The sequence below is a fragment of the Synchiropus splendidus genome, chromosome 3, assembly GCF_027744825.2.
Source record: "Synchiropus splendidus isolate RoL2022-P1 chromosome 3, RoL_Sspl_1.0, whole genome shotgun sequence".
NCBI classification, from domain to species: domain Eukaryota; kingdom Metazoa; phylum Chordata; class Actinopteri; order Syngnathiformes; family Callionymidae; genus Synchiropus; species Synchiropus splendidus.
In genome coordinates, this window is record NC_071336.1 from 20,366,102 (window position 1) to 20,393,690 (window position 27,589).

At 40.8% G+C, this 27,589-nt stretch overlaps 1 protein-coding gene across 7 annotated transcripts in view; it reads right to left on the reverse strand.

Annotated features, from left to right (window-relative positions):
* The window catches only part of ctnnd2a (catenin (cadherin-associated protein), delta 2a), a 240,219-nt gene that overhangs the window by 143,918 nt on the left and 68,712 nt on the right, over nucleotides 1-27,589 (reverse strand). For all 7 annotated transcript variants that reach the window (XM_053858318.1, XM_053858311.1, XM_053858317.1 and 4 more), the window contains exon 3: nucleotides 20,459-20,571. In XM_053858318.1, the coding sequence (XP_053714293.1) occupies nucleotides 20,459-20,571 (113 nt within the window). The remainder of the gene's footprint in view (nucleotides 1-20,458; nucleotides 20,572-27,589) is intronic.

Genomic DNA, 27,589 nt, shown 5'->3' on the forward strand with positions numbered 1-27,589 from the left:
TGGAAATTGGTAGGTATACAAGGATGCGCACGCACACATGACACTCACTCTTGGGTGATGTAACTGGAGGAGAGAAAACCTTAGAGATTTAAAGGTGTGAGTCTGAGTCTCACTCACTGGTTCCCAGGGAGATCCACTATTAAGAGGGAGTCACAGAGTGACGAAAGGCACCTTTCAGAACTATGTGTGTGTGTGTGTGTTTCTGCGTGCCAAAAAGATGGTGCGACAAACTTGCGCGTGCGTGCATGTCTGTGCTTCTCCCTGTGCCAAGGTTACACTCTTCACATAGTCTCTTCCTACGGCGCTCCCTGGAGACCAATTACACTATGGCACCACACGCACACTTGTCATTTGACACCACATGGGCATTGTCGCTGCTTGAGTCTGTGATCAGCAGTGTAGCTTGACATGGTGCTCATGCAGTCAATATTCATGATGGGGTGGAGGACACTGCACACGTCTTTTCACACAACAAACTACAAGGTTGCTATGCAGCTTGTTTTATCAGGGATCCAGGATGAATGACATTGATGTGAGTAAATCCTGTCACTACCACCTGTTTGTGACAATTAAATGCATCGCACACTAAAGACACCGATGGAAGCAGTTAAGAAAATTCCACCTTAATATATATCCAATCTTCTAGAAGTAAGACAACATTAGGAGCTATGTAATGGTGGAATGGTCAAAAGTTAGCTGGTAGCCTGTCTCAATAAATTGATTTTAAAGGATCAGCTGAGCACCAAACTCTATAAATTTGGCTGAGCTACATTTCACACCTGACACAATGAAAATGTGATAATCAGTAGCTAAAATTTAAATCAGATGCAAATAAAACCAGAGATAAAAATGAACAGCCATGATGGACATATAAAAAACAATCCTCATCAGAATGGGATTTTTCCAACGGCGATGACTGCGGAATGTGACGGAGTAACAAACTTAAGTAATGAGGACGAAATGAAGGATAAAAGGTTCAATGGAAGCAAGGATATTAAGAAGTGTAAATATGGCATCAATCCAATAAAAATAATTTTACATGCATTCATTTGAGTAGAAATCATAATATAACTATGGACCAAACATCTAAGATGAAAAGGCAACTTATTTCAAAATATATTTTGAATTTAGTCATGAATGTGCTGTTGTAACTGTTGAACTAGTACTGACTAAAACAGAAATAAGATTTTAAAAAATGACAGAAAATGACAAGTTTTCAGTTGTGTAGTTTTAGTCTGACCTCATGAGGGCCGCAAAAACACAGACAAAAGGCTGCATATGGCCCTCAGGCCGCACTTTGCCCTGGTCTGATCGAGAGTGTCACAACAATCCTGAAAGCAAACACTTCCGGCCAGTCACAGTAAATGCAGATTGGTGGACAAAAACATGGAATTTGGACAATATTCCCAGCAATGATCTAGTTTGGCTATGTGTGATTTTCTCCCATCACTCCCCACTCCAGTCTAAACAATAACATGCTGATATTGTTGCTAGAAATTTCATCTGTTTTTCTACTGTAAATAACGCTAGACAGTTCATGTTGCACACAAGGGTGACACCTGAAATGAATAATGTGCTGTGGCTGGTGTAGAAATAAATGTGGAGGTGGATATGCTTGATGATGCTACTATTGCGACGGACACACGGCAATGTAAATGGAGATCTGTCCACCTTGACTGATTAACGGTGATGATTTCATTTGTCACTTTTCAGGACTGTGGTCTTTATTTAGAAGTCAGCGACGGGTCCAGTCCACAAGCAAACACATCATTCCAAAGCACACGCACACACACACACATCGATATAAACACCATCTGGTTAGCAAACTTGTGAGTGATTTTACTGTCACTGTTTTCTCTTACTGAGGCGAATTTCCTCATTCCCATCCTTGAATGTCACTAACGGAAGCCAAATGTGCACCAGACAGTCAAGTGAGAATGCAAGACACAGAAATAGATAACTTAGAAGTCATTTGCCACTCGGTTAGAAGTTTCTTGTTTCGCCAGTTGTATGAAAAATGATGGCTGAAGGCTGCTCTCACATGTTGTTTTAGAAGCCAATATGAACCTATGTAACAACATAACATTTAAGGATGGTTCTCCTTCTGCCTGGCTCCTCCAAGATTTTCAGACGACACAAAAATGTTGAGGTGAGCCAGCAGAAATGCAGCTGATCATGGCTGCATGTAAGCGTATGTGATAATGGCACGAGGAGTGGCAGATAAGCCCAGCAGAAGAGTGCCACTTCTCTGTTCAAATACAAAATCTTCTCATATTTGCAGCGTAAATTAAGCATTCCATATTGTGGTATAAACAAACATCATTTCTGTTCTATTTGGAATCCTGAGCAGCGGCATCCTTTAGGAGCACACTCTACTGGTGTAATGTAGAGGTATAGCAACTCATTTTACCAAAGATTGTGGATGACTATCACAGCTTGAGGTTGCCGATACCACTCACTATTAGTTCATTTAGAACAATATTATTCGAAACAATACATCAACTTCAAATCGATTCCACAACTTTCATTTCAAGCAAGTGAACCTCTATAATACTCATACAAAAAATTAAGAGCAATTTGGTTCAGTGTTAAGGCTTGTGCCTGTGTTCTTTACTCATACTGTAACATTTCTACATTGAAAAACAAAATCAGACGTTGAGGCTAAACATCAGGTTTTTTATTCAGGTTAAATGAGCAGTGAATCCGCTACTCTTGTTTAATGACTAAACAGCAATGCACTAATATTGAACAGCGGTCACGGCGGCTGGAGGTACCTTGGCGCTTGGTTGGAGAGATTGGTCATGTTGCTGCTGTATTTTACTTCACCTTTACAAATCTAGCAAACCGCAGCAACCTATTTAGAACATCCCCATTCTTGCAAAAGCCAAAATGTTTCCAAACACTGGACCACAATGACGGCTTGGTCCTTTCTCGCTGCGCTGCATCCACTGCGTCATCTGCATGCTGTTTTGTGTTCTGCGGAAGCTCAGCAATGACATCACAGACAGGCCGAACTGAGCAACGTTTATCATCATAAAACCACAAAGAAACACATGTATGCAAAGTCTGCTCTGCTGAAATACAATACATTAGAGCAGTGGTTCTTAACCTGGGTTCGATCGAACCCTAGGGGTTCGGTGAGTCGGTCTCAGGGGTTCGGTGGAGCCTCCGCCGCAGAGGTCCACCCCTCAGTCTAGTCTGCAGTTAGTGTATCATATTTTATTTTTTACTAAAGAAGGGTTCGGTGAATGAGCATATGAAACTGGTGGGGTTCGGTGCCTCCAACAAGGTTAAGAACCACAGCATTAGTGTGAACCCTCGCTATAACACGGCTCACCTTTCGCGGCTTCGCTGTTTCACAGATTTTTTTTAGTGCAGTTTTTTTGTTTTTGTTTTTTTTTGTTTTTTTTAAACAGTGCATTGTGTTCTGCAGCCTGATTGGCTAAGGGACTAACCAACGTGAACAGTCTCCGTGCCTCGTCTCTGTATAGCTTGTCAAATTTACGTTTGCAAATTTACTCCATGATAAAACCCACAATCTCAACGAAACGTTCTGCACTGGCAAAGGCACCTGAGGACGTGCCCAAAAGGAAGAGAAAGAGGCTAAATATCGCAGAAAAAGTTTAACTTCTGGACATGCTGAAGGAAGGCAGAAGCTATGCGGCTGATGGGCGCCATTACCGAATAAATGAATCTTCTGTTCGTTCCATAAAGAAGGAGGAAAATAACATAAGGAGGACGGCAGCAATATGTTTTAACAAGGATGCAAAAAGGGTTGTAACTGCCCACAACAAGACCACTGTAAGGATGGAGTCTGCTTTAGCTTTGTGGATTAACGACTGCAGGAAAAAGAACAGCCTTGTTGTTTTTTTATTTTATTTTATTTTATTTTTTGTCAGCACTTTATTCCAAAACACTTTCCTAGTTATTGGGCTGGCAATAAATTTTATTCTGATTCTGATTCTGACAAAAGCTCGAAAACTTTATGAAACCTTTGCTGAAGCCATGACATTCAAGACAGCGAAGAAGAGGAGACACCTGCACCACAGCCTCCAGCAGAAAAAGACGCTACAGAGGAGCGAGTGACGAAGAGGCAAAGTTAGAGGACCGGTGAAATACGTGTGAGTCACAATGTGTCCAACATCGTACTGACTATTAAAAATATTATTTTAAAGTTTTTCCAAAAACTATCATAGTTATTTGTTGAACACATTTATGTTTTTATTTTTTTTAAATCCTTGGGCCTGAAAACAGGTTTTGGTCTTTAGTTTCATTGTATACTGTAACTGTAACTGTAAAAAATAAAGCTGACTACTTCACGGATTTCACCTATCACAGGTTCTTTTTGGAACGTATCCCCCGTGATAAATGAGGGTTCACTGTATTTTCTTATATCGATTGATTACATTTTAAGATCGATACACATCGTTCAGAAGGCCAACCTGCCGAGCACAAACAGATGTCAATGGATCATAGAAAAATTAATAATTTATCACACCCCTAAAATTCTGCTGCAGATCAGCTGTTGGAAAGGCAACTGCATCTTTACACATGCCGCTGTGTTTAATTTTTGTTTACTTATTTTTGAACTTTATTACTTTATTTACGTGGCTCGTGAGTTCATGTTTACAGTGATAAAAACAGAGACAGCGGAAGAAAGAGTCCTCTGATCAACAACGCTTCTCTCCTCTTGCCTGTGCAGCACTCAACTACCTCAGTGAATCTGTTTGTGCGCACCTTCCCTCTTTTTTAAGTGCTGTTTCTACCACTAAGTAATGAGCAGTTTTCAATAAAGAAGTCTGTCCTACACATTTTTTGCTTTCACTTTTAAAGCTCTAATTTTTTATTTCCGATTTGTCCTTGTTGTCATGGGGAAAAAAGTGTATAAATAAACACGCCAGTATTCCATAAGGTAAATTGAAGTAGTCCTCTTATTTCAGATAATGAAATGAACAGATAATGTTCATTTGTAGGCATCCAGTTTATCATCACAATAAAAGTGGGCAATGTGTTAAGTCAGACAGTACATTATGATATCAGAAGGAGTTTGGACGATACTGGCATATCAGAAAATGTCAATGTCAACATCAGACTTGGACTACAGCAGTAGTCTCTTTGAATATAGTAGAAATTGCTTTTTTGTCACAATGAAAAGTGACCACCTTCAGAAATTCTCATGACATGACCGACCATTATACAATCACACAGACACCTGGGTGAGCTACGGAAGGTGTGGGAGGGAAGATAAGAGATAGATGGATGGGTGAAACATGAATGAATACTGTAAATATGTCCCTGACAGGCAACAAATGAATCCAAAACAGTTTCCAGATTATTCATGTTGATGTGCGAATATGGCTATACATCAGTTTATCTTAATCAATGTGGTGGGTAGAGAGGTTAATGCATCTGAATTGTTCAGTGTATTGGATTTGGGGTATTAGAGATCAAAGGGGAACTGATTGCAGATGGCCACCACTTTAAATCAACCCATGTGCTGTCGGCCCATGTGGCTGGAGAACTATGTTGCAGCAGGAATCAGCCACAGTAGGTGATCATCCGTCACGGGAGTAAATCAGGAAAATATAGGGCAATTTGTCCTGGATTGACGTTCAAGTCCGCTGCCAGTTCCCTGTTTAAAACATGGCTGTGTAGGACCACGAGTATAACGCATGACAGTTTATTCTGATGAAACTGCAGAGACATTACCCTGTGCCACCTGCCTTTATTCCGTCTTGCTTATAACCGGTTAATTGTTATTTTTGTTACACTGTAATTTGGCTTCAATTCAACCATTTTCTTCACTTCCCTCACGCAGCAGTTAGGAATGAGAACAAATTACCTTCCTTACCCACCGAAATGTTTTATCAGCTGAACGGACAATTACACAAATACAATTTGCAGTTTTCATTTCCCACCATACAGTAGCTCATTGTGTGATCACTGAAGTCCACAACACAAGCTGCGGAGGAGGCAGAGGTCGCCTCTGCTTTGAGAATGAGCACTCAGAGGAACATCTGTAGATAACAGGAACGTTGTATTGCGTGAAACCATAAGATGCAGACGAGTGCCAAGCTCGATTGTCATATTGGGTCAAACACCACCACCATCTTGTGACAAAACCGGAGTTACCAGCTCTGTAAACAAGCAGGGCTGAGTGCACGGAAGCGGGGGATATTTGAGTGACTTGTCAACGGTTTTTGTGAAAGAAGAGCATGTAAACAAAGAACTTATCTTTATTCAAACTGAAGCGATGACTGGCGATTGTTAGAGATTGACTGTTTGTTCGAGTTGTACATCAGCTGGCTCCCTACAGTAACAGTGACGGGTCACATAAAGATAAAGATAAAGATGAGTGTTATACTCTCTGAAGAAAGGTCTGCAGTACAAAGCGATTCTGCATTTTGTAAGACACTACCGCAGAGTGCCTCCATTTATATTGATTAACACTGATCTCTAAGCCTCGAGCTGCAAGTTCTGCTCGTGAACCTAAAGGTATTAGTACAGAATGTTTTTTAATAACTGTTGAGAGGTCGTAAAATACACAAAAAGTAAAACTGATCTCACTATTACCCTTAAAAGCAGCAGAAAATCCTCCCCTTTCTAACTACCAAAAAAAGAGACAAGCTCCACCAAACAGAGCAGAGCCACACCTCGAACAGACAACTTTTTTGTCAGTGACCACGGGGAAGTGAATTCTCAAGTTTGGAACTACTTTAGGGCCTTCTCTAGGGGATACAACAATAGTGACATCCAGTGGTTTGGAATGGCAGATAATGGTTACTCGGCCGATATTCGTCTATAATTCTTATACTATCGCAAAATATTACAACATGAAGACATTATTTAGAAACAAGTTCTGCAAATTCTGGGATCCTAGGTTATCATGACCTCCTCTCTGGGAACAAGACGCATGATTTTAGAAACCTTGCCGAGCAAACCACAGTAGATTCAATTGTATGTACAAAGAAGTAATAAATACTGTGAGCATATTTTGACCCAAAACTCGTCAACCCCACATTTCATTATTGGGCTGCCAATTTTTGACTACCTTTATGACTTAGCATGACGGAAGTATTTTAAGCATAGCTTTCCAAACAGGCATAGTTCGGGAGATTTGTCTGGTTTACTGTGCAACAGGGGAAATCATGAGAATATACAGACTGATGAAGCTCCTGGGTTTATGTCTAGGTATCCACTTGCAATGTTTATCTGCGGCTTAAGTTCATCAGGATTGTAGTAGCGGTATTTGACACTAGAACTTAATACAGCGGAACCTCGGTTTTCAAACATCCCAGACTTTGAACAAATCGGAGTTCGAACAAAAATTCCGAGATTTGCGTCTGATTTTGAATGAAAATTCAGAACTCGAACGCCCCCGAAAAAAGCCGGAAAAACATAACGTGCACAGACGATCAGCTGTTATTGTGTATAACGCAGGGTCTGTATGCAGACGTGTCCCGTTAGCTACATTTACTGACTGTATTTTCTTCATATTGAGGTGTAAAACCTTCCCTGTCTCTGCATTGGACCGTGGTAGAGTCACAGGGGAGGTGCTCCTCCACACCTTCAAGGCTAGAGCGCACACTCCAGGGTTTGATGTCCTGTTGTGGGCTGGAGCTGGGACAGGGATGAGGCGAGTCTGGGACAGAGCGTTACTTGGTTTATGACTTTGTCACAGCCAAACTGCACAGAAGCGCACATTCAGAGCTGGACACGCACCGGGCACCTCTTCACTTCTGGAGAGACGTCACTCACTCGGCAACCCCTCCCACATGCAGCGGCCACACGCATAGACGAACAGCGCACCTGCAGCAGACTCTCTACATTCACTCCTACAAAAGGCTATTTTAAGGTTTGCAACACATTATTTCTTTTTCCATTGATTGTAATGGGAAAAATCTATTCAGATTTTGGACAAATCACTTCTCAAACCGCCGTCTGGAACAGATTGTGGTCGAGAACCGAGGATCCACTGTATTCAACAGCAAACAACCTACAAGCATAACTGCACAAGTAAAAGTTGTCATGCTGAACTCTTCCCACGATCAATGAGTTAAACTTCCTCCACTGCTAATTAAACAGTTCATCGGGAGAAGCTTGGTCACGACTTGTAACCTCAAGTCGATTAAAAGCAATTTGCTCATTTGCTTTTTATATGTATTAGTAAAGAAAGCCTGTCAGTGAAAAGTTTTGTAATTGAACTTCGTAAATCTAGTTTATTGTTGTTTCAACCTAATTTGGAAAGCAACTAAGGGGATGGCTTTAAAGCTGTGATTTCAGAGTAGCAACGAAGATGAGACCTGATGTGGTGTTGCACGCAGGTGTGCAGAACACCTTTCTTCTTGTCAAGTGAATAATCCAAATGCCCTCTATAGGTAGACAGCACACTTAAAAGCTCATTTGAATGCTGCTTGGATAATGGAATCCGCACTGGGAGTTCAAACTGAACATTCCGCTTACTTGGCATAACTCACACACCAGCATAAACACAAGGACAATAAATTTACAGTGAAAATCATTTTTATTATGTAAATTCTAAATCACCCAGAGACTTAGACGACGTAACGCCGCCTGACTCATTGGGTTAAAACAGAAATCGATTTGGGTGCATCCACAGCAGGTAATAAAAGTCACAATGAGAAGTGTAATCACAGCAGCCGGTTACGGCCCTCGGGGTGACTCAGCCCCCACATCAGGCCACTGGAAGCCCTGAGGAAATAAACCTGCCGGCTTTATTGTGTTGATCTAAATCCTTTATCAAGTCGTTGTGGGAGGACTGGGCCTTGAGTCACACAGAACACATGCACAGGGTCATGTTTCAATCACAGAATGGAATCAATCATTTTTCTGTCTCTTTTCAATTCCTTCCAGACAGTAGCAGAAAGTGATATTCTGACACAGTGGGAACTATGGTGAGCAGGAACTGAAGTTACTGTACAGGGATAGAGAAGAATAACTCGACTGATCCGATACTGAGATAACTGTAAGATGATACAGGGCTGACTGAAAAGGTGATCTGAAGATTTGATTCTTATCCCAACTCCCTGATATCCTTATTCATCAAATATAGTGACATTTCTGTATTCTGGATGAAATATATATTTTTTTTATTCAGTAATATTATCCGCTTCAGCGTTGCAGTGACAGCCTTATCTCCAAGCTAGAGTTGTCCCATTTCCCAGCCAGCTCTGCCAGAGGAATCATGAAAAATGTTCAAGCCCAAGTGAAGTTTTAATCTGTCCACTTTGGCAACGTTCTCTCCAACTTTTTCCACAAAGACTGAAATTGTCAAAAGCCATCATAAGATGGGAAGAAGACAAATTCTTTTCATGAGGTCACAAACCAGTAGCTCACCTTTATGTTTGTTTGAGTACTTAAGAAATCAGTCGGCCATGAAAAAACATTTTGGCTGCTTTTATTTGTGTTTTGGTTTTCAGTGAAGATAAAAGTGTATTAAAAGTGTACGAACCTCAGTAAAGTCCCCCTCTTTAGGAGGCATGACTTTATCATGCATGATTGCCTTTCTAGAATAGAACTGGAGCTGGTGCCCATTCAAACACATCTATTTTTTAATTTAAGTTGTTCAGAAACTGTCGTCCACCAAGTTAACCCCACTAATCCTTGCCACTTCAGTGGCACATCCACTCTTCGCTCTGCTCCAGGCGCTTAGTCTTCTGCCTCCAGGGCACACCATCTCAAGAGAGCAAACTCAATTGCCTTCTTTACTACTCTCCCTCACTTTCATACGATCTGATGTCTTGACTCTTTAGAGGACACGCCCACAGAGAACTTGAAAGAAACCTCCTCTTTTGCATGCTAATCACTGCGACGATATGAGCGCTACCCTTTCTCTCACGGTTCTGTGCCCCCTTTGTCCTTATTTTATTTCAAGCAGTTTTCTCTTTCATTTTTAAGCTTTATTTGTTTCGTGAAATCCCTATATCCCCACTTCAGCTGGCCTTTTATTTGATTCTAAATCCTTTATCAATTTCCTTCCCTTCAACCCACACATCAATGACGGTTCACTGGCCGTGCCAGCGGTCCAGTGCTTTATCGGACCCTCATTGATGGAAACCGACCCCTGCACACCAGGAGCACTCCAGTCGAGTTGCTATTTTGGAATCAAAGAGGGAGCCACATCAAATTAGGCAGGCCGCCATTATGCTATGGCCGAGCGTTTGTTAATTTCCATACAAGAAAACAAGCCGGCACCGATGCTAAGTCTAGTCTTAAAACAAGGCATGACAGATTCATGTTAATTCAGCACAAGGAAGAAAAACTCGGATCGCCCATCCTGCTTCTCAAATATGAAGTCAATAAACATCTTGGCTCCAGTTAAAGCCTGCACATTTCTCCCTGAGCTATTAGCGCTGGTTTGACAGCAAAGCAGAGAGGGGTTAATCCCAAGTAATGCATAATACCAGCCCAGTTTGTCAGCAACTCCCCAGCCTTGAGAATAATTCCAACAACCAAAGTGAGAGACATCCGATGATGCTGGAAGTATTGGTGTTCTTTGGTACATAAACCCGAATCACACACATCAGACTCCTTCTGGCATTTAAATGGCTCGAATGAGCTGCCATTTTGACCCAAGTGATGCCCAAGTGATCCATTCATTAAAGACAGCACTCTTTAGGAATATTAAAATTTAATGTGAAATGTCAAAGTGCCAGATGGTCATTTATATGTGCAGGCAAATACGTCTGATCTGCATAATAAAATCATCCGTCCAGTACACAGGACAGACAATATTTAGCAGTGTCAACACGTTTTTATTTTGGTGCACGACATGTGCTGTTGAAACAAACCATGAACTGACAAACAGACTCTAATTCTGCTGACTGGTAGTTTGTGCTCTCCATCACATTATTAAAGCGATCAGCGCTTTCCGGTGGGAACAAGAGCAAAGTGCCTTACATTTATTGTCAGAAGTGATTTTGTAGGCATGTACTATACAATAAGCATCTGTCATCTTAGTCATTCAAGAAACCTTTATCTCAGGTAAACACGTTTTGCGATGAATCACTGTCACTGAGAATGTAGCCCCAAGTGCCCCATATTTTCTTCATGTGGCTGAGCATACTGTGGAGTGAGTCACCCAGAATAAAACCCATCTACAAGTCAATATTTACAACGCGTGCTGATAAAAAGGGTAAGAAATGACACTTTAAAAAAGAGTGACATAAATTGCAAAACCCGGTGTGAGACAAATATGTCAAGGTTGCAAATACAATTTGGTTTCAACATAGACGTTGAAGGTCAAACTACTATTAGGCGCAATTTGTATAACATAATGCACTGCATTTTATATGACACATTTGTCTGTAAAAGTCACTGTAATTACCCGCTTTACTTCACAACTGTGATGAGAATTTATATATTTTTCAGTGTCTTATCTATCCCGTTTTTTTTTTTGTTTTTTTTTTGTGAATGTGGCTGTTTGTCTCACACTTAATATAACACACACTCTCTGTGCCTCCCTGGCTTGGTTTGGTTGGTTCTTATCTATTCTCACCACTATCTGGTGCTGGGGGAAGATAAGCATGAATTTGCATGTTTAATGAACCAAACATCCCCGATTCCCCTCAGCAAGATGATGCACAAACACACAAACACACACACAGTGATGCTGCAGTTGATGTTTGATTCTCAGGTTTGTCTCCTCTTGCCGCTGACATGCAGTCACCAGCTGGTGACTCCTACATGAGCTGACCTGAAGTGTCCATCCGCCTTCACACCTAAGCTGACACTGAGAGCCACTGAGGGAAAACAAAGTACAGATTTTGATCAGAAGTTTGTGTTGAAACTTTCTTGGGTCTGATTCATTTCCTGACCGAAAATGTAATGTAATGAAATATAATTTAGAAAACAAAAAACATTATTATGATCATAAAACCTCAAATATTCAGAGGGAGTAATAAAGTTAATTTAACTCTTCATCTGTCTGTATACATACCTATCTACCCATCTATAATAATAATAATAATAATAATAATAATAATAATAATAATAATAATAATAATAATAATAATCCTTTTAATTGGGAGCCAAGAGAGTGAGTTTCACCCTGAGCTCCACTGATAAGGGAATTCTGTTGAACCAAGCCCAGACATAACTCAAGAGCAGAGACAGATAGATGTGGGGCAGAGATAAAACAACACACAGTGGCAGAGAGACAGAGTGGCGGCGACAGAGCGGTGGCGACGGCGTCAGCAATGTGAGATATGTTCTCACCTGCCACCATTTTTCTCCTCCACTCTTAAAAATGCATCATCAGTCATTAGAGAGAAGCATGACTCTTTGTCTCATCATTCACATAGACATCACTGCCACACGCACACACACACACATGCACAGGCATATTTTAGGTTTTAATGCAGCGGAATATAATTTGAGTTCTCTCCATGCAGCTTTTTGCTGAGCATATAAAAGCGCCTGCAGCTAATGGTGTGATGGATCCCTCTATTATCACCATGCACAGGAGAAGAGAGTTGGGCGTCCAGAGATAAAGGAAGCTAATCAGATAGTATTTTATCCGTGGCCAAAACAGGAAGGTGGTCAGGGAGAGTACAAGAACATTTAGACAGAGGTCGGTGATGACAAGCAACAGGATAAACACAAAGATGAAACATAAGGAACCCAGTGCTTATTGTCGATTAAAAAAGGAAGCTCCATTGATTATTTTTTAAGACTGAGCAGCACGACAGTTCTATTTGTAGGACTTGCTTTCACTAGATCCGGTTGACCACATGCTGAGCTCGAAGGTGATCAATAAACAGAACTGTGGTGGAGTAAATACAGCAACAAAACTTTCAAATAAATGTCAATGTATAACTGTAAACTGAAATGCGGCATTCATTTATTCATCCGGAAACATCTCAAAATGAAAGAAGGAATCAAAGTCTTAACACAAATATATTTCCTAATTTACCACAGGAGAGACAGATCATTACAGCACCTGAAGCTGGTCGGTCTGGGTAGCTTCTTTGAAGGAGTATAATGTTAATTTTCTTTTGATGCCACCACCAAACTGAGTGCAGCTGTTTGGCACTACGTTGGAGTATCTGTGGCAACCGCACCCACCAGAGCAAAACTGTCACCACACAACTGTGCTCTGTAAATATATGACCAAACGATGAGCATTATTTAATTTTTGTTTATGTATAATCTTCCTATGTCGTGCTGTGTCGGCATGGTATTACATGACAGTGAGAGTGGGTGTAAAGCTCATGTCCAGGGGCAGGAACAGCTTACTGATAACATTGTACAGACTTCGACATCTGCCCAAAGACCCCACGGGTAAGTCACAGGGAGGTGAAGCCAAGAGTGAGTGTCTGACAGAAAGTGAGAGGGTGAGAAGGATAGAGGAGAGAAGCAATGAGTCAGAAAACACACACACCGTTCCCTGCTGTGGACTGGTTTTCTGTCCCTGAACTGTACAGAAACATGTATTCTAATACTGTAATGTTCATTTCTGCAGGAGCATCTGTGAGTACAAGCTAGTTCTCTTCAGTGATAAATGAAAATCTTTTTAATGAATCTATCCCTGTAGAATACACTGCAACCTTTCTTTCACAGAAAATATTTTTTTGCGCACCAATTCCAGGTGCACCGCATTACACCTTGTGATGACTTAATAACCAAAACATCCATGATAAAGGAGAGTAAATGAGCAGATAGGACAAAAATTAAAATCTTGTTCTGTGCGCTTCATGCAGCAAGAATCACTGGAGCACTGGTGTACAACTCATGTGTACAGATTCAAGCTAAATATGACCCTTATGAAGTAGTATATTAAAATATGATACATCACAAATAAATTAATTTTAAAACCTCTAAATTATTTTTTTTTAATTAAGTCCCATCCAAGATTTCCTTTTACATATTTTCCAAAATAAAGTTACATTACATAGTAAATAAAGTTTAAAAACTTTTGAAGAAATAAGAGATAAAATATATAATCTCGCCAATATGAAGACAGGGCTATTACAACAATAATAATAATAATACTTTTTCAAATGCCCTTATTTTTATTCCAGTGTTTTAAACTCAGACAGCAGAGAAATCCTCGACATTTCACCCTCATCAGTTAGAAGCCTTGTGATCGCTGATAATCAAACTCATAAGACCACTATAAATAAGCTCACCATTAATTATTCAGTGCTTGAAAACAGAGAGTCAAATCTTGGAAGGAGATCCAGAAAGTAATACAACAGTGCAAACAGGGCAAGAAAAATCCGGGGAAAAGAAAAAAATAATAAATCAATGAACCTATTCGGCGGCTGCCAAAGGGTAATGAAAGCTATTTATTAGCTTTCTCTCTCTCTGTTCTCTCCATCTATCTCTCTCCCACCATATCAGAGTGGCCCTCTCCGCCTTCAGTGCAGATACTGCCATCTCTCTTTACTAAATGCTAACAATCCCATTAAGCACAACAAAACACTCATTTAGAGGTCACATTTGTTTTGCTCAACTTGCCACGTCATCTGCATACCAACTGAGGGGTCGGCTACCTCGGCAGGGCTTTCACTGCTCTGACCTTTACCAGATAAGACGACAGACGAATTTCAATGGCCTGCAAGAGATATAAGACTCTCTGTCTGGGACCCTAATTGCATTCTTTATGTCAGAAATTAGATTTGAGAATACAATTTTTTATAGCGTGTAGTACGGAGGGTGAAGTCTTGGGTTTATTGGTAGCTGGCATGGGGCCACCTTAGTCGACCGACAATGTCATTGTATCATCATATCAACTCATTGTTAAAAAGATCTTACACCATTTCCATAACGCACTGCAACAGTTGACACTTGCAAGTTGTAAAAGCAAAAAAGAGTTTTGTCTCTCCATTTAAACCACTTCATTACTCATTATCTTATTATATTTTTTAATATAATTATTTTTGTCAGCTAACAATGTCTTAAATTTCACCTAAAAAGGAATGTTTTTGAAGTGTTTTCTGGGTGCTTATGAATCTAATTTGCAAATAATAACAGAACTATAATTTATAAATAATATGTACTTTAACAAACTTCTTCAAATAATACTTTTGTCTTCTCTCAGTTCAAATGTGGAGGAAAAAATCTATGGTATGAATTCTACACATTTTCATGGTGTTCTTCAAAATAATCTACAAGGATAAAAGTCCTCAAAAAATCTTGTTTTATTCTATTTACCAACTTCTGAGCAACACTGAATATGTGAAGTCCCTCTGCCATCTCTCATGTGGCCTTGTTCATCTCTCACAATACTTCATCAACAGTTTACAGTCTCACAGCAACATGAATGCATCACACAAGCAAGGGCACTTCAAGGCAAATGACAGCCGGAGGGGCTTCAGTGATCTGAATCTGTCAGAGAACTATAACATGGAATCGCATGATATCATGCTGAGCAGCAGCGACACCTGCGAGACTCATGTGAAACGCATTCTCCAAAGCGGCCTGATGCTTTCTGAGAAATGGCAGTCACGTGACATATTCATTTGCATGAATACATAAAGACTATAACTGTGTAGCGAGCATTGTCAAACCAATCAGAGATTGTGGGTGAATGTGAATGACACTACACGTGATGAGCATGTGTTGTTCAATCACTTTCAGGAAACGTTAATATTGAGACAAAGAACAGATGTTTTAGGGAGGTTCTGGCATTCCTTCTGGATCCAAGAGGGTTTAAATGAATTCATAATTCACTTGCATGACTTCTAAACGCAGCCACTCAGACGCCCAGCTCAGTTCAGAACTTCGATCTTCCTGCGGTGAGAAAATAAGTTGTTGATGTTTATTCAACATACACAGATTGTTAGAGCCTTGACAATTCAGGAATGCAGTAGAGCTAAGATCAATGGTGGTTTAGTGGAAAATGTTTGGTGTTTTCACCCCAGCAGCCACTATTCAATTCCTTTTTTCTGTCTGAGCCCATTTAACTCTTGAGTGACAGTTGTTTTTACAGTGAAATTGGCTGCTCTTCTGTGCTGTTGTCATGTACTTTTCTGAGCTCATAGTTTTATGTTGACTGTTATATGAATATAATTTATTACTCAACTTATTCATAATAACTTTATGGTACCTGGACAGGTTGCCACTCAGTCACTAAAAAATACCTCACATAATTTCAAGAGTCTAAGGGTCAGCAATTTATTAACTCAAAAAAACTACAAAACTCCAGAGATAGAGCACTGCCTGACTAACAAGATAAACCTACACATGTGCACTGAGGTGGAGAGTTGTGACAGAGAACCATTCAGTTAGAAAGCAAGGAGGAAAAGTCGGGAGGCGGAAGGAGGTAGTCCATGAAATAGCTGAACTCAAATAGTCCAAGATTGACTTTATTTACACAGAGAACCCAATGGTAGATTTGGTAGAAATATATGTTTTAAAATATCAAAACTCATGAAATGATTGCTGACAATTCAAACCACCTGAAATAACTCACCCCTAACCCTAAAATGTAATTATCTACCCCCTTCTCAGTATGTTGAGCTTGAGTTCTACTGTTTTCCATACAAAAAGTCAGGACCAGGCCTTGAGCAGCACATCTTCAGCGGGCAGGCACAAGAACTTTCTCACCGGTTGCCACTTGAACCAATCCTGCAAAATGATGAATTAGCCCTGGCATGTGGTTCAGTCTGACATGTTTGTGAGGGGACGCGTGTGTCTGCGTGTCAGTGTGTGATTCTGTATGGCGAAGCCTTGTGTTGCATGCCAACGGTTCTCAGCGGGAGCAGATGTTAGTCAGTTATGCCTTGGGTTTTTGCACCACAGTGAGGCTTTTTCTAGGGTCCTGGGGTCTGAGTAGGAGTCCGTGGATATGCCTGAATTGCTTTATCGAGCGGAACACCACCGAGGACACGCAGGCTCACAGCGGCTGCCAGGAAAACACCAAACCACATGCAAACATGGAGCTCTTTAAACATGGTTTAATACAGACAACAAGTAGCACCTGTCCAGTCAAGTTAAATAAAACCTAACCTGAAGCCACAATATTTATTGGTAATTTACTGTGAAACATGGAAGCATTTATCGCATCTTATTTGTCCTATCAGACAAATCAGGAATATTGTTGAGGAAAAGATGTGGAATGATAACACTGAAAATCCTGACATCTCAGGGTTCCCCCAACGGCTGCAAAAATCTCAGTTTTTTACTGTTTTCGTTGATATGTTGTCAAACGTGACTCTCACTGACAGTGCGACCTCACCATCAGTTGTGAGTGCCTCTCTCCAGATTGAAGGTGTACGACACGCTTGGCTCTGCTGCTGGTGGTAAGAACCCCAACACTGAGAAAATACAGAGGTCAACCCTGTCTTGTTTGTTGAAACACTATCAAATAACGTAAATTCATTTCACACTGGCAAGGTGGGCGTGTCGCATCTGCAAAATACATCGGCTAACACACACACATTTATCCACTTCAATGTCTCCTCATCATCAAAAGTCGTTGCCTATTCGATTGGTGGATGAAAACAAACTCTTTCAGAATATGTGTGTGTCGCTCATACCCACTTCATAGCGCCCTCACACTTTAGTTCCGCCTTGACTTGATTTAGTATGAGCACCTGAAGCGTGACGTTGTGAAAGGCCACACTGACACACATCACTCAGAGAAATAAGTACTGAAGACAAAAGACATGTTCAAGAGCTCTCGCAGCAAGATATTCTACTATAAAATCCTATTAGGTCAATGTTCTGACATATACACACAGAAATCCTTGTCGATAGTTTTATAATTTTATGATGCTACAGTCAGCAGTAAAAATAGTCACATCATTCTGTCTTTTCTTCAGTTTATGCCATTGGGGAAAAAGTTAGGGACACCCTGTAAAGGTCAACACTCACAGTCACCCACCTAAACTACTAGAAAGATATGTCACAAAAAGGAAATATTTTTTTACAATTCTAAGGCTTGTCACCGCTTAAAATCTCCACTTTTGAAGACTCGATCTTAAGAACTTTGAGGAACGCATAATCTACCAATAGTGCGGTGATCCAACAAATCCCATCTATATTTACATTGTCACGGGGCCCCTGATTAAAAAAAGAGAAAATGAGTGCTGATGCTGAAGACCATGAGAAAGGTTAGTGCTGTCTCACTGAATTGCGTCAGTCTGTCTTTGATCATTCACAGGTACATCGCAGACACTCTTATTAATACTTGGATGAGGAAATGTGTCTCGTAATGCATAAAGGACGGTGCCAATCATATTCTGATGAAAAGGAAAACACAAAAGGCCGAGCTAACTCGCAGATGATAATGGAAAAAAATGGGGATGAATCAGAACTTCTGTTTGCCTTTCAATACTTGAATTACTTGCTAAGAGAAGTCAGCCACCAAAGACAATCTGAGAAGAGCTTCATATCAAATGTGATTGGTTAAAGCACGATGCATCTACGCGAGAGAAGACAGATGAGGGACAAGAACAAATGCCGAAGGTGTCCACAGAAGATTTTGCTCAGACTGTTGAGTATGCGAAGTCATATGTACGTCCTCGCTGTGAGCGTTATCTGCAGTGTTAGCAAGATGTTACGCCATCTTAACGTATACTGGAAGGTGAAAGGACGACGTAATGCTTTAGAAGTAACTTAGCATTAAATCTACATAATGTGCTTCATTTGCCAAATCTATTTTTTGGCATCAAAAACTTAACTCACGCAACGGGCCAGGGGATAGATGACTGTACTGTGGAGGATTATTAAAGACTATTCTACTGTATTTTTTCCTGCAAGATGAGGAAGTGTCATTTTGACTGTGAGGGAGAGGGCCGTGCTTTTGTCTTTCCTCAAGAGGGGCAGACGCAGCAATGTTCAACCAAGCTCTGCCAAAGCAGGACACATTTCACCGTGGATGTGCCCTAGTGTGCTACAGGTTAAGCAATTAAAAAGGAGCTGTTTGGATAATTGTTCTCGGTCTGAACCTTTGAGTCCTTGTTATTGTGTCATCTGCCGGGGTGTGAAATGACTACAATGCTTCTCAGATGGCACAAAACACAAATAAGCATCATTTGACAGATGAAAACAATAGTTGAGATTTCTGGGGAAAAAAACAGGTCACAGGAAAAAAAAAAACCTTTTGCGTTGACATATTAAAAAGTAAAGCAAAAAACATCTTACCGAGATGCTGTACTTCAAATCTCTAAATATTTTGGTCATTTCGCAATTCCTATTTCCTACAATTCTGGTATATTCGAGTCGCCATAACAACTGCACAGGATTCTTGGATTGTTGAGAACACACCATATCAACCCTTGGCACTCAACAGTGCTTTTTAGTGAGGTCTCCATAATTACCAACTAAAATGTTTTGATGATGGATGAATGCAAAAATGTGCACCCTCACGATATTTTATCATGGGAGCTGATTGTAGCGGTCTCATTACGGTCACCAAAGTTATTCAACTTGTTGACTGACTTCGTACTTCCCTTCTCCCTCATCCATCTGAATTCAATCATCTGCTTAAAATGGAGTGTTCTCCCTGCATGATTTAAAGGTATTTAGCAGCGCAAAGGTCAAACTTTTAATTGGAGGACATGATGAAGTAGTCTTGGAGTGTTTCCAGGCTGATGTTTATTAACAGTCAAATTGGAGAAATGGGTCTCAGGAAGCGCAGCAATAATATAAATAAATTGGTTCTCCACAGGACTTTCTTCCCTGCATCAGGGGTGTCTCTGTCCCCTTAAAAGGCGGGGTATGACCCCAGTCCTGACTGGACTCACGTTGACGGAGCACTGACTGGACTGGACACAAAACACATATGCTCTTTTCAAAAAAAGGGTAGAGCACACTGTCGACCTGAGGACCGTCCATGACTCCATGGCCATTTTCCATGGAGTCATCTGCTGGACAGAGACATGGTCAAACTAGTTAAGGGGCCCAGCTCTGTTCTGGGCTGCACTCTGGATTCACTGGAGGAGGTGCTAGACAGAAGGACATCCATGATGGCCAACTTGTCCCACTCCCTCCAGGACACCACTGCCCAGCACATTCAGTGCCCCCCCAATGTCAAGACTTAGATCTCGAAACAGAATCAGGTTGCATTTGTGTGTCGTGTGAGCTTGGTGATTTCCTGATCTAACCAGCCAGTAACAGCAAACAGACAATTCTTCTATTTATCACCTGGAGTATCAGAGTAGATCAACTGGAGCATGATTGAGTGTGTTTGCAGTCACATGTGCAGTGGGGGAGGTTTATTATGTTGCAGTCAGCAACGGTGTCGTGAAGGACATGCAATACAATCCGTCTTGTTGCAGGTTTGCCAACCCAGCATGAGTTTGGGATTCTGTGAGAATCGAACCGCACATACAAACACAGCATCAAATAAAACCTTAAGCACTTTGATTTGGACATAGAAAGAAACGCTCACACAAAACCGACCACAGTAGTTGTCGACAGGGTGATCTGATATTGCACACAAACGCACGCACACTGAGACACATGTGGAAGGCTGCTGGCGTGTTACCTGATGCTGCTCATGCTTCCTGCCTCAGATCCCAGTTTGCATCTCTCCAGCTGGGTGGCGACAATCTGACGCTCAGCTTCAAGCTCCCGGGTCAGACGCTCAAACTGAAGCTCCTGACAACACACAGAGAGAAAGTGCTGGTGAAACAGCCGTCAGAACAAAAACATTACCTCTAGACTGCTTAATAATTATATATATATGTTTCTTTCATTCCAAGAGGGGAACACACTCACTGCTGCCTTGATGTAAGTAAATACAGCTCTTGAGGAAATAATAACTAAACACAAAAGTGTTATTGTGCTGCACCTTTGTAAAGCTGTCGCCCAAAAAACATGAACAAGACTTATACATAATATTCAAAGGCGTGATCTGTGCGGGCGCTGCACTGAAATGGTGTTATTCGAGACACACTGGAGCTCTTATTGCGCTCAGTTGCCCTGGAAACACCTCTGTATTCTCCTGGGAGAGCTGGAGGAGGTTTCTGGGCAGGGGGAACACTGAGCCTCTGTTCCTGCAGGCACACATCAATTAGATCTCTGCGATAAAGTGATGAAATGCTTTCATAGACAGACAGTCGGAGCTGCTGTCAATGAGAAAGTCAGAAAATCCACCACCTCTTTATAGTAAAAACTAGCCTAACATGAGCGGTGTTGGAGGAACACTCTCACCTTGGATCACGTTCACTTCATCAGTCGGCGCTCATTGACATTGAGAACCTGTGTACCTTACCAAACAGTACTATACGTCGGAGGAGCGGACGCTGTGTAAATGCAATGCACCAAAGTATATGATTAATGTATGAGATCATTCCACAGCAGCTATAATGCCTCAGAGCTGCATTTTTAGGCTGAGAGAACAGGACCACAGTACCTGAAGGCATCGTAGATCCTATATGCTTTAGTGGTTTACTGACTCACTTTATCAGTAACCTTTTTTTCCAGCCAGGATTGTGAGACTCCAGTAAGGCAGTGTGTGCGTACACATGTGCATGTTTTTGTGTCTCTCGGTGTAAAATCTCTCCAGCAGCAGATCAATAGTGCAGCAGACTCAGCAGCGATATTACCACACGTGCATGTGTGGGAGACCAGAAGCGGAGTGTGTGCGGCATGTAGAAAGAGTGTATGCTGGTTTGATTGGTTTTCTCAAAGCCATTTGAAGCTCTGAATGAGTTGATCCCCGACAGCTATCTGCAGCCCCCAAACCAAATCCCCTCTCCTCCACAGAGCTCCAAAGAGCACAATGTAATTCATCTCTCTTACTCTGCAACCCTTTTTCATGCACACTGGAATACTCTCACTTTCTTTCCCGGCTCTTCCCAAACTCCTTTTTTTTCCACTTCCACATCGACACGTCCTCACAGCAGTGGTTCATTGATCTCACAGTGGGAAATTATGTTATCTCTGACAAATCACCAAAAAGCACTACGGTATATAAAAATGCGTCATGTGCTGACAAAAACGGCTCCCCGCGGATTATCTCTCAACCACTGGCGACAAGATAAATCTCCCGCGTAACAAAGTACCCAGCTCAGCCACCCCTGTGATTTGCAAAGTGAGGTGAGGCTAGAAAGGTGAACAAAGTCTATTAAAGCCCTTGGTCCTGTAATTTCAAATTACAGCTTTGTTTTACACTGTGTGATGGCACACTACAAAGCCACACTCGACTCCCAGCGGTAGATTGCTTTGTCAACTTGTTTGCTGCGAAGGCAACTGTTTATAATCCTCAAGGTGTTAAATTGCAAATAGCTGCACCTGAAGTGGATTTATGCTAATTTATGATGTATAATAGCTCAAAAGTCAATGAGACCTTAATGCCTTCTCAGGTGATGCAGGGATGCCTGAATGAAACAGATGATGAGGCTGTTTTGGATTCAGGGCGGAATTATGCATAACCTTTAGGCATGTCATCTTCAGCCGAATATTCTCCTGTCAAAGGACGACGCAAGGGCTTAACCAGTCATGCAAATGCAATCTTTTGGGAGCGACTGATGAATCCAAAATCACACTTCATTCATTGAAAAAAAACACACCTCCACATGATTTACAACTTAAAAGCATGACTAACTCATACACAAACATGTTCTGTATTTACATAATAGCACCCCCGGGGATCAAATCCTGAAAAAAAACACAACAGTCGTAAGCACATTTGTTTGCTCATAATCATGACTGTTAAATTCATCCTTGGCCGGGGTTATCAAAACAAGTACCCAATTTGGACTAGGGTGGCACGATTATTTTGAGCAATGTTCTAGTCACAATTATTAGTCATGATCAGTTGTGATGTTTGATGTTTGGCAAAATTAAGATTTAAACACGAATAAATGACAGTTATTTGAAAAATAGATGAATAAAATTAACCAACCATTTACCAAAGAATTAATTCAGAATGCCGTTTTTTTCACAAAGTGAAAACTCAATGGAACAAATCGAATATAGGAAAGAGTAGACTTGTATTCCCTCTCGGTTTCTTTCAGCATATTGTGCTTGCGTGACCATTTGGCCTATGAATTCGCAACCATAAACGTGGATAATGACATGTATCAACAAACAGCGCAGGTTGGCTTGTTCCTTTCATTAGCCAGGAGGCTCTGTGCTTACCTCCTGCCAGCCAATGCTCACTGAAAGAGCAGCATACCAGTGTGATAGTCACACGCCATTGACTGACAGATCTCAGACGCCGCTGCGCTGCTTTGTTCAATATAAACCCTCAGCACACTGTACAGTCATACAGATCAGCTGTACAAAAGCAGGTCCAAGATAAACTTGTGGCGTCCTCGACTGATCAGGATAGTGTTATTGTGGTAACCAAAATGGTACTACTACTTCTACTAATTGTACAGTCCCAAATTGGGCTGGGAAGCGAATCAGAATTGAAATTTCACACAAACATACACTGGCTGCTCCACTCATACAAGCATAGTTGCACGCTCTTTTTGGTTCTGGACCAGCAGCCCAAAGAATCAGGTCAACAACAACTACCTGACAACTACAGGTTGTACCATCAATGGATTTTTTCCCCATGATGGCACAGAAATTAGGCTCACATTGAGAAAAAGTGGAGCATGAGGCACCACTTTCACACATGGATGGTCCCACAGAATCCAGACCTTAACGTCACTGAGAAATTTAGGGAGGTGCTGGAGAAGGCTTTACACAATGGGCAGGCTCTGCCAATACCAATAAAAAAAACATTGGTGAAATACATGACAAAAAATTATCTTGAGACATAGCAAACAAAATTTTAACTTAATTCTTTTTTTGTTTAGTGCAGATAGCATACTCTACGTACCAGGCAGTGTACTGTATTGTCAATCAGAGGTTGCCATATCGGCAGTGACGCCCTTGTGCATCACTTTTTTTCAAGCAGCAGGAGGGCTTTCATTAAGCTTACGCATTGCAAACAAATCAGAAAACAAAATTCATCCAGATTTAGCCAACAGAAGCTCTGTAAGGAAACCCAATCAAAGCATTTGAAGGAAAATAAACATGACAGAATATAGAAAACTGTCTTGTCCAAGTGTTGCATACATCAGTGCATCTCTTTCGTGTTGACTATTCCTCTGGATTTTATGTTCTTCCACGTTTTATTGGACAATTAATGCGAAGCAGCCATCTGCACAGTGTCATCAAGAGTCAACAGATGCTTTTTGAATTAGTATCAATGTACAGCTTGAGTGAAAATGACAGCAAGAGAGATTAGGTCATAAAACGAGTGATACAGCAGGACTGACTTGAGTAATATGGCTCATATTAACACATGAAGCCTGAAGTGCTTCTTTGTTTTCTTTCTCCACATTTTCACACCGAAAATAAAAAGGCATCGCCTCATTTTACCTCGACGTTCTGACAAGATTGAGCCAACATAAATCTGAATATGTAGTTTCTTCAGATTCACATCTGACTTTCATCAGTGCTGTAAGTCTCTCATCCCACCATAGGCTCAGCACGACTGGGAAATTAGATTCCCAGTTGAGCAAGGCGAGAGACACAAACTAGAGTCCGCTTTGTTCAAAAATAAACAAAAGCAGGAAACTTCACAAAATAAACGCTTAGTGCCCAGATGCCGCGTCTGAACCACGATTTCAAAGACCAGTAGGAAATCCTTTCTCACCCACAATGTTTCTTGCAGAAGCAATCAAAGCTTAGCAAACTAGCCCAACAACAGAACCAATAAGCTCCTGTTTCTTTTTATCTAGACTATTGTCATTGGTTCCCTTACACACATCATGGGACAAGCTGGCTTTATAGAAATGGACACAATTTATATTTGTCGGTGTAAATGAAAAGCTTTTATCTCCTTGAGCCAAGACTGGAAAAACAACCTTGTAAAGCAATTAAAGTTAAGTATATGAAAAGTTGAAACGATATCCATACGCATGTTTGGGATTCATGTATACTACGGCGAGATGACCATACCCCAAGAAGCACAAGGCAGACTGGGACTATTGGGAAAAGGCATAACACAGCAAATAATTGCAACGCTATTTTAGATCCCAAAATATAGTAATCTTGGCATTATTATTCGGGAAAGATCATCTACGTATGAAACCTAAAATCAGGAGGCAAAATCCAGCCCATCACTTTATGCGGCGCATGCCAGCCTTAAATGGCGGGCTTGACGTGAAATTCTATTCAATATAAAGGGACAGAAAACTCCTAAGATCTCCAAAACACACATCAAATACCAACCTGTTCAGAGACAGCCTGCCACCACTCGATCACAGCGCTTCTGCCTCAGCCTTAAAAAGGCTGTAACAAAGAGGTGAGATACTTTGTTTTTTCTTTTTTTCTTTAAATGCCAGAAAAATAGTTGGAAAATTCACATTAATCTCTTCTTAAAAGGTCTTGGAGCTACAATGAGCAACCAAGAGAAAGATCTTTGCAATCGATGACAACATTTGTTGCCAGGCAACCCAGTTGAACATTATAGGGCACGGGTGGTGCGGGCTTTTGTTCCGACCCAACAGTCCGATGCCTGAAGAATGTAAGATGACTGTCAGTCTGGTGCTGCTTGTTTCAGCTGACACATTAGTTAAACATGATGAATTGGAGCAAAAACCAGCACTCATTGAACAGTATGGACACCTGAGTTATCGGGTGTCCCTCTCTTGGGGCAAACAGATACACAATGGAAGTCAGATATTAGTACACGTAGTATATAGACAATGTACTTCAGCTGAAGGCTGAGTTAAAGCAGACAAGGGCGGAGTGTGGTCACTTACTTATCAGCCATCATGAGGTGAGGAGAAAACTGTGAGAAATGGCTGTGTTTTTACAGTTTCTAAACTAGAAACCGGAAACTTCCTAGTTAGCAGTCCAACTGTAAAATAGCTATATTTTAGTTTCAATTTAATTTACATATTCTAATTCAGTTTTAACAATTTAAAGCCACATTGATTCCAATTTGTATTCTTTAATTCCTAAGCTAATAGTATTGACCCTTTATGTACATTGTCATTGATTTGAATTTGAATTTAAAAATCGCAGACTCACTCATAACACATATATGTTTTATAATATACAAGTTTCTAAAGATTTATTATAGTTATTGAATATTTTGCATCTGCATTTCTTTTCACAAAATTTAATTGATTAATTTCAAGTGCTATTGTACTTCAAATAAAGTATACATTCTCCATTCTATTGGATAATAATAATAAGAAGAAGAAGAAGAAGAAGAAAAAGAAGCAGAAGAAGGAGAGGAATATGAATATAATAATAATAATAATCAAGATAGAAGAGAATAACTGTTATTATCTTGTAATAAATATTTATACAACATATATTTGCCAGCATATCATGTAGCTCCACTGTAAATTGAAGAATTAATACCTGTATTTGAATCTATTAATATGAATTAAATCTATTAATATAAACAAATATCTGAGCAATGAGTCCACAAAAAAAAGAACAAAAAAGTTTTTTTTTAATTTTTTTTATTTTGTCAAATCACTGTTTAAGAAGGAACCTCTGGCAATTTGGTTCGTTCTCCATTTAGCTAAATGGCCCGGCTTTGCCACCATAAAGACACTGTGTGCTGTCTGTGTGTGACTGTCTGCAAGCATGAAGAGATAAGGCTCAATCATTATAAAGTGGCCTGCGGGTAGCTATTAACACGGCTGTTTTTGGATGGCAGACAAAAGGCTATCAAACCCTAGCGCGACCTTCTTTTTTGAAACAAAGTCTTCATTTCTCTTTCATCCCTCTCCTTGCACTCAGCACTGATGAGGAAATGGTGAATGAGGGTGCAGAGGAGGTGAGTGTGAATGGGAGCAGGTGATAAAGGTCACTGTCCTCTCTCCTGTCACGCATATTGAACTCACAAGTCACCATGTTCCCTCTTTTCTGAGCTTACAACTGCGGTTCGTGTAGCTGCAGGTTGGGCTCAAATTCAGCGGTGCCTCATTCCTGCTCTTCTCTTATCGGTCACTTTAATGAGAACGAAAAGTCAAGCAGGAGTCAGGCGGGGGAGAGTCACAGGGAGAAGGTGAGAGCGGCGGGAGAGGAAGTGAAGACGGAGGAGAGGAAAGTGAAGTGTCTCCCCTGATGGCAGTCACACAAGCTGATAGGCAGTCAGGGGACCGACACCAGATCCTCATGTAGAAGGCAAACTGGACAAATAAAATACTTATGATGTTTTTCTCCTCTGGGTTTTATGATGCTTGACATCAATAACTCAAAACGCAATAACATAACAGAAAGATGCCACTACATCATGAAGAAAAGATGAAAAGAAACCGTTTTGTGAAATATGTGATGATGGTTTTGTTGAATAACTGTCAAAAAAAAGGCACTTTTGAACAAACATCCAAACAGTTGGTGTTCTGTGGTTTGTAGAAATATTCAGGTAAACCCAGCCCAGAGAACATGGGCAGACCAGATGGGGGGATTAGGGCGGATTGTCCAGCCTGGGAAAGAGAGGAGATGCCTCAGGTGGAGCTAAAATGAATCGACTGATCAAGAGAACTCTGTCGGAACTGTACCTAAAAGCATGTACATTAACTGCATCGATCTGTTAATACCCCATCACATAAACTACATCAGCCAATCGAGGCGTGGATTTATGTATATTTTGAAGGTTTACTCACTCAGTCGTACGATGATCAAAAATGGCGATATTCTAGAAAGC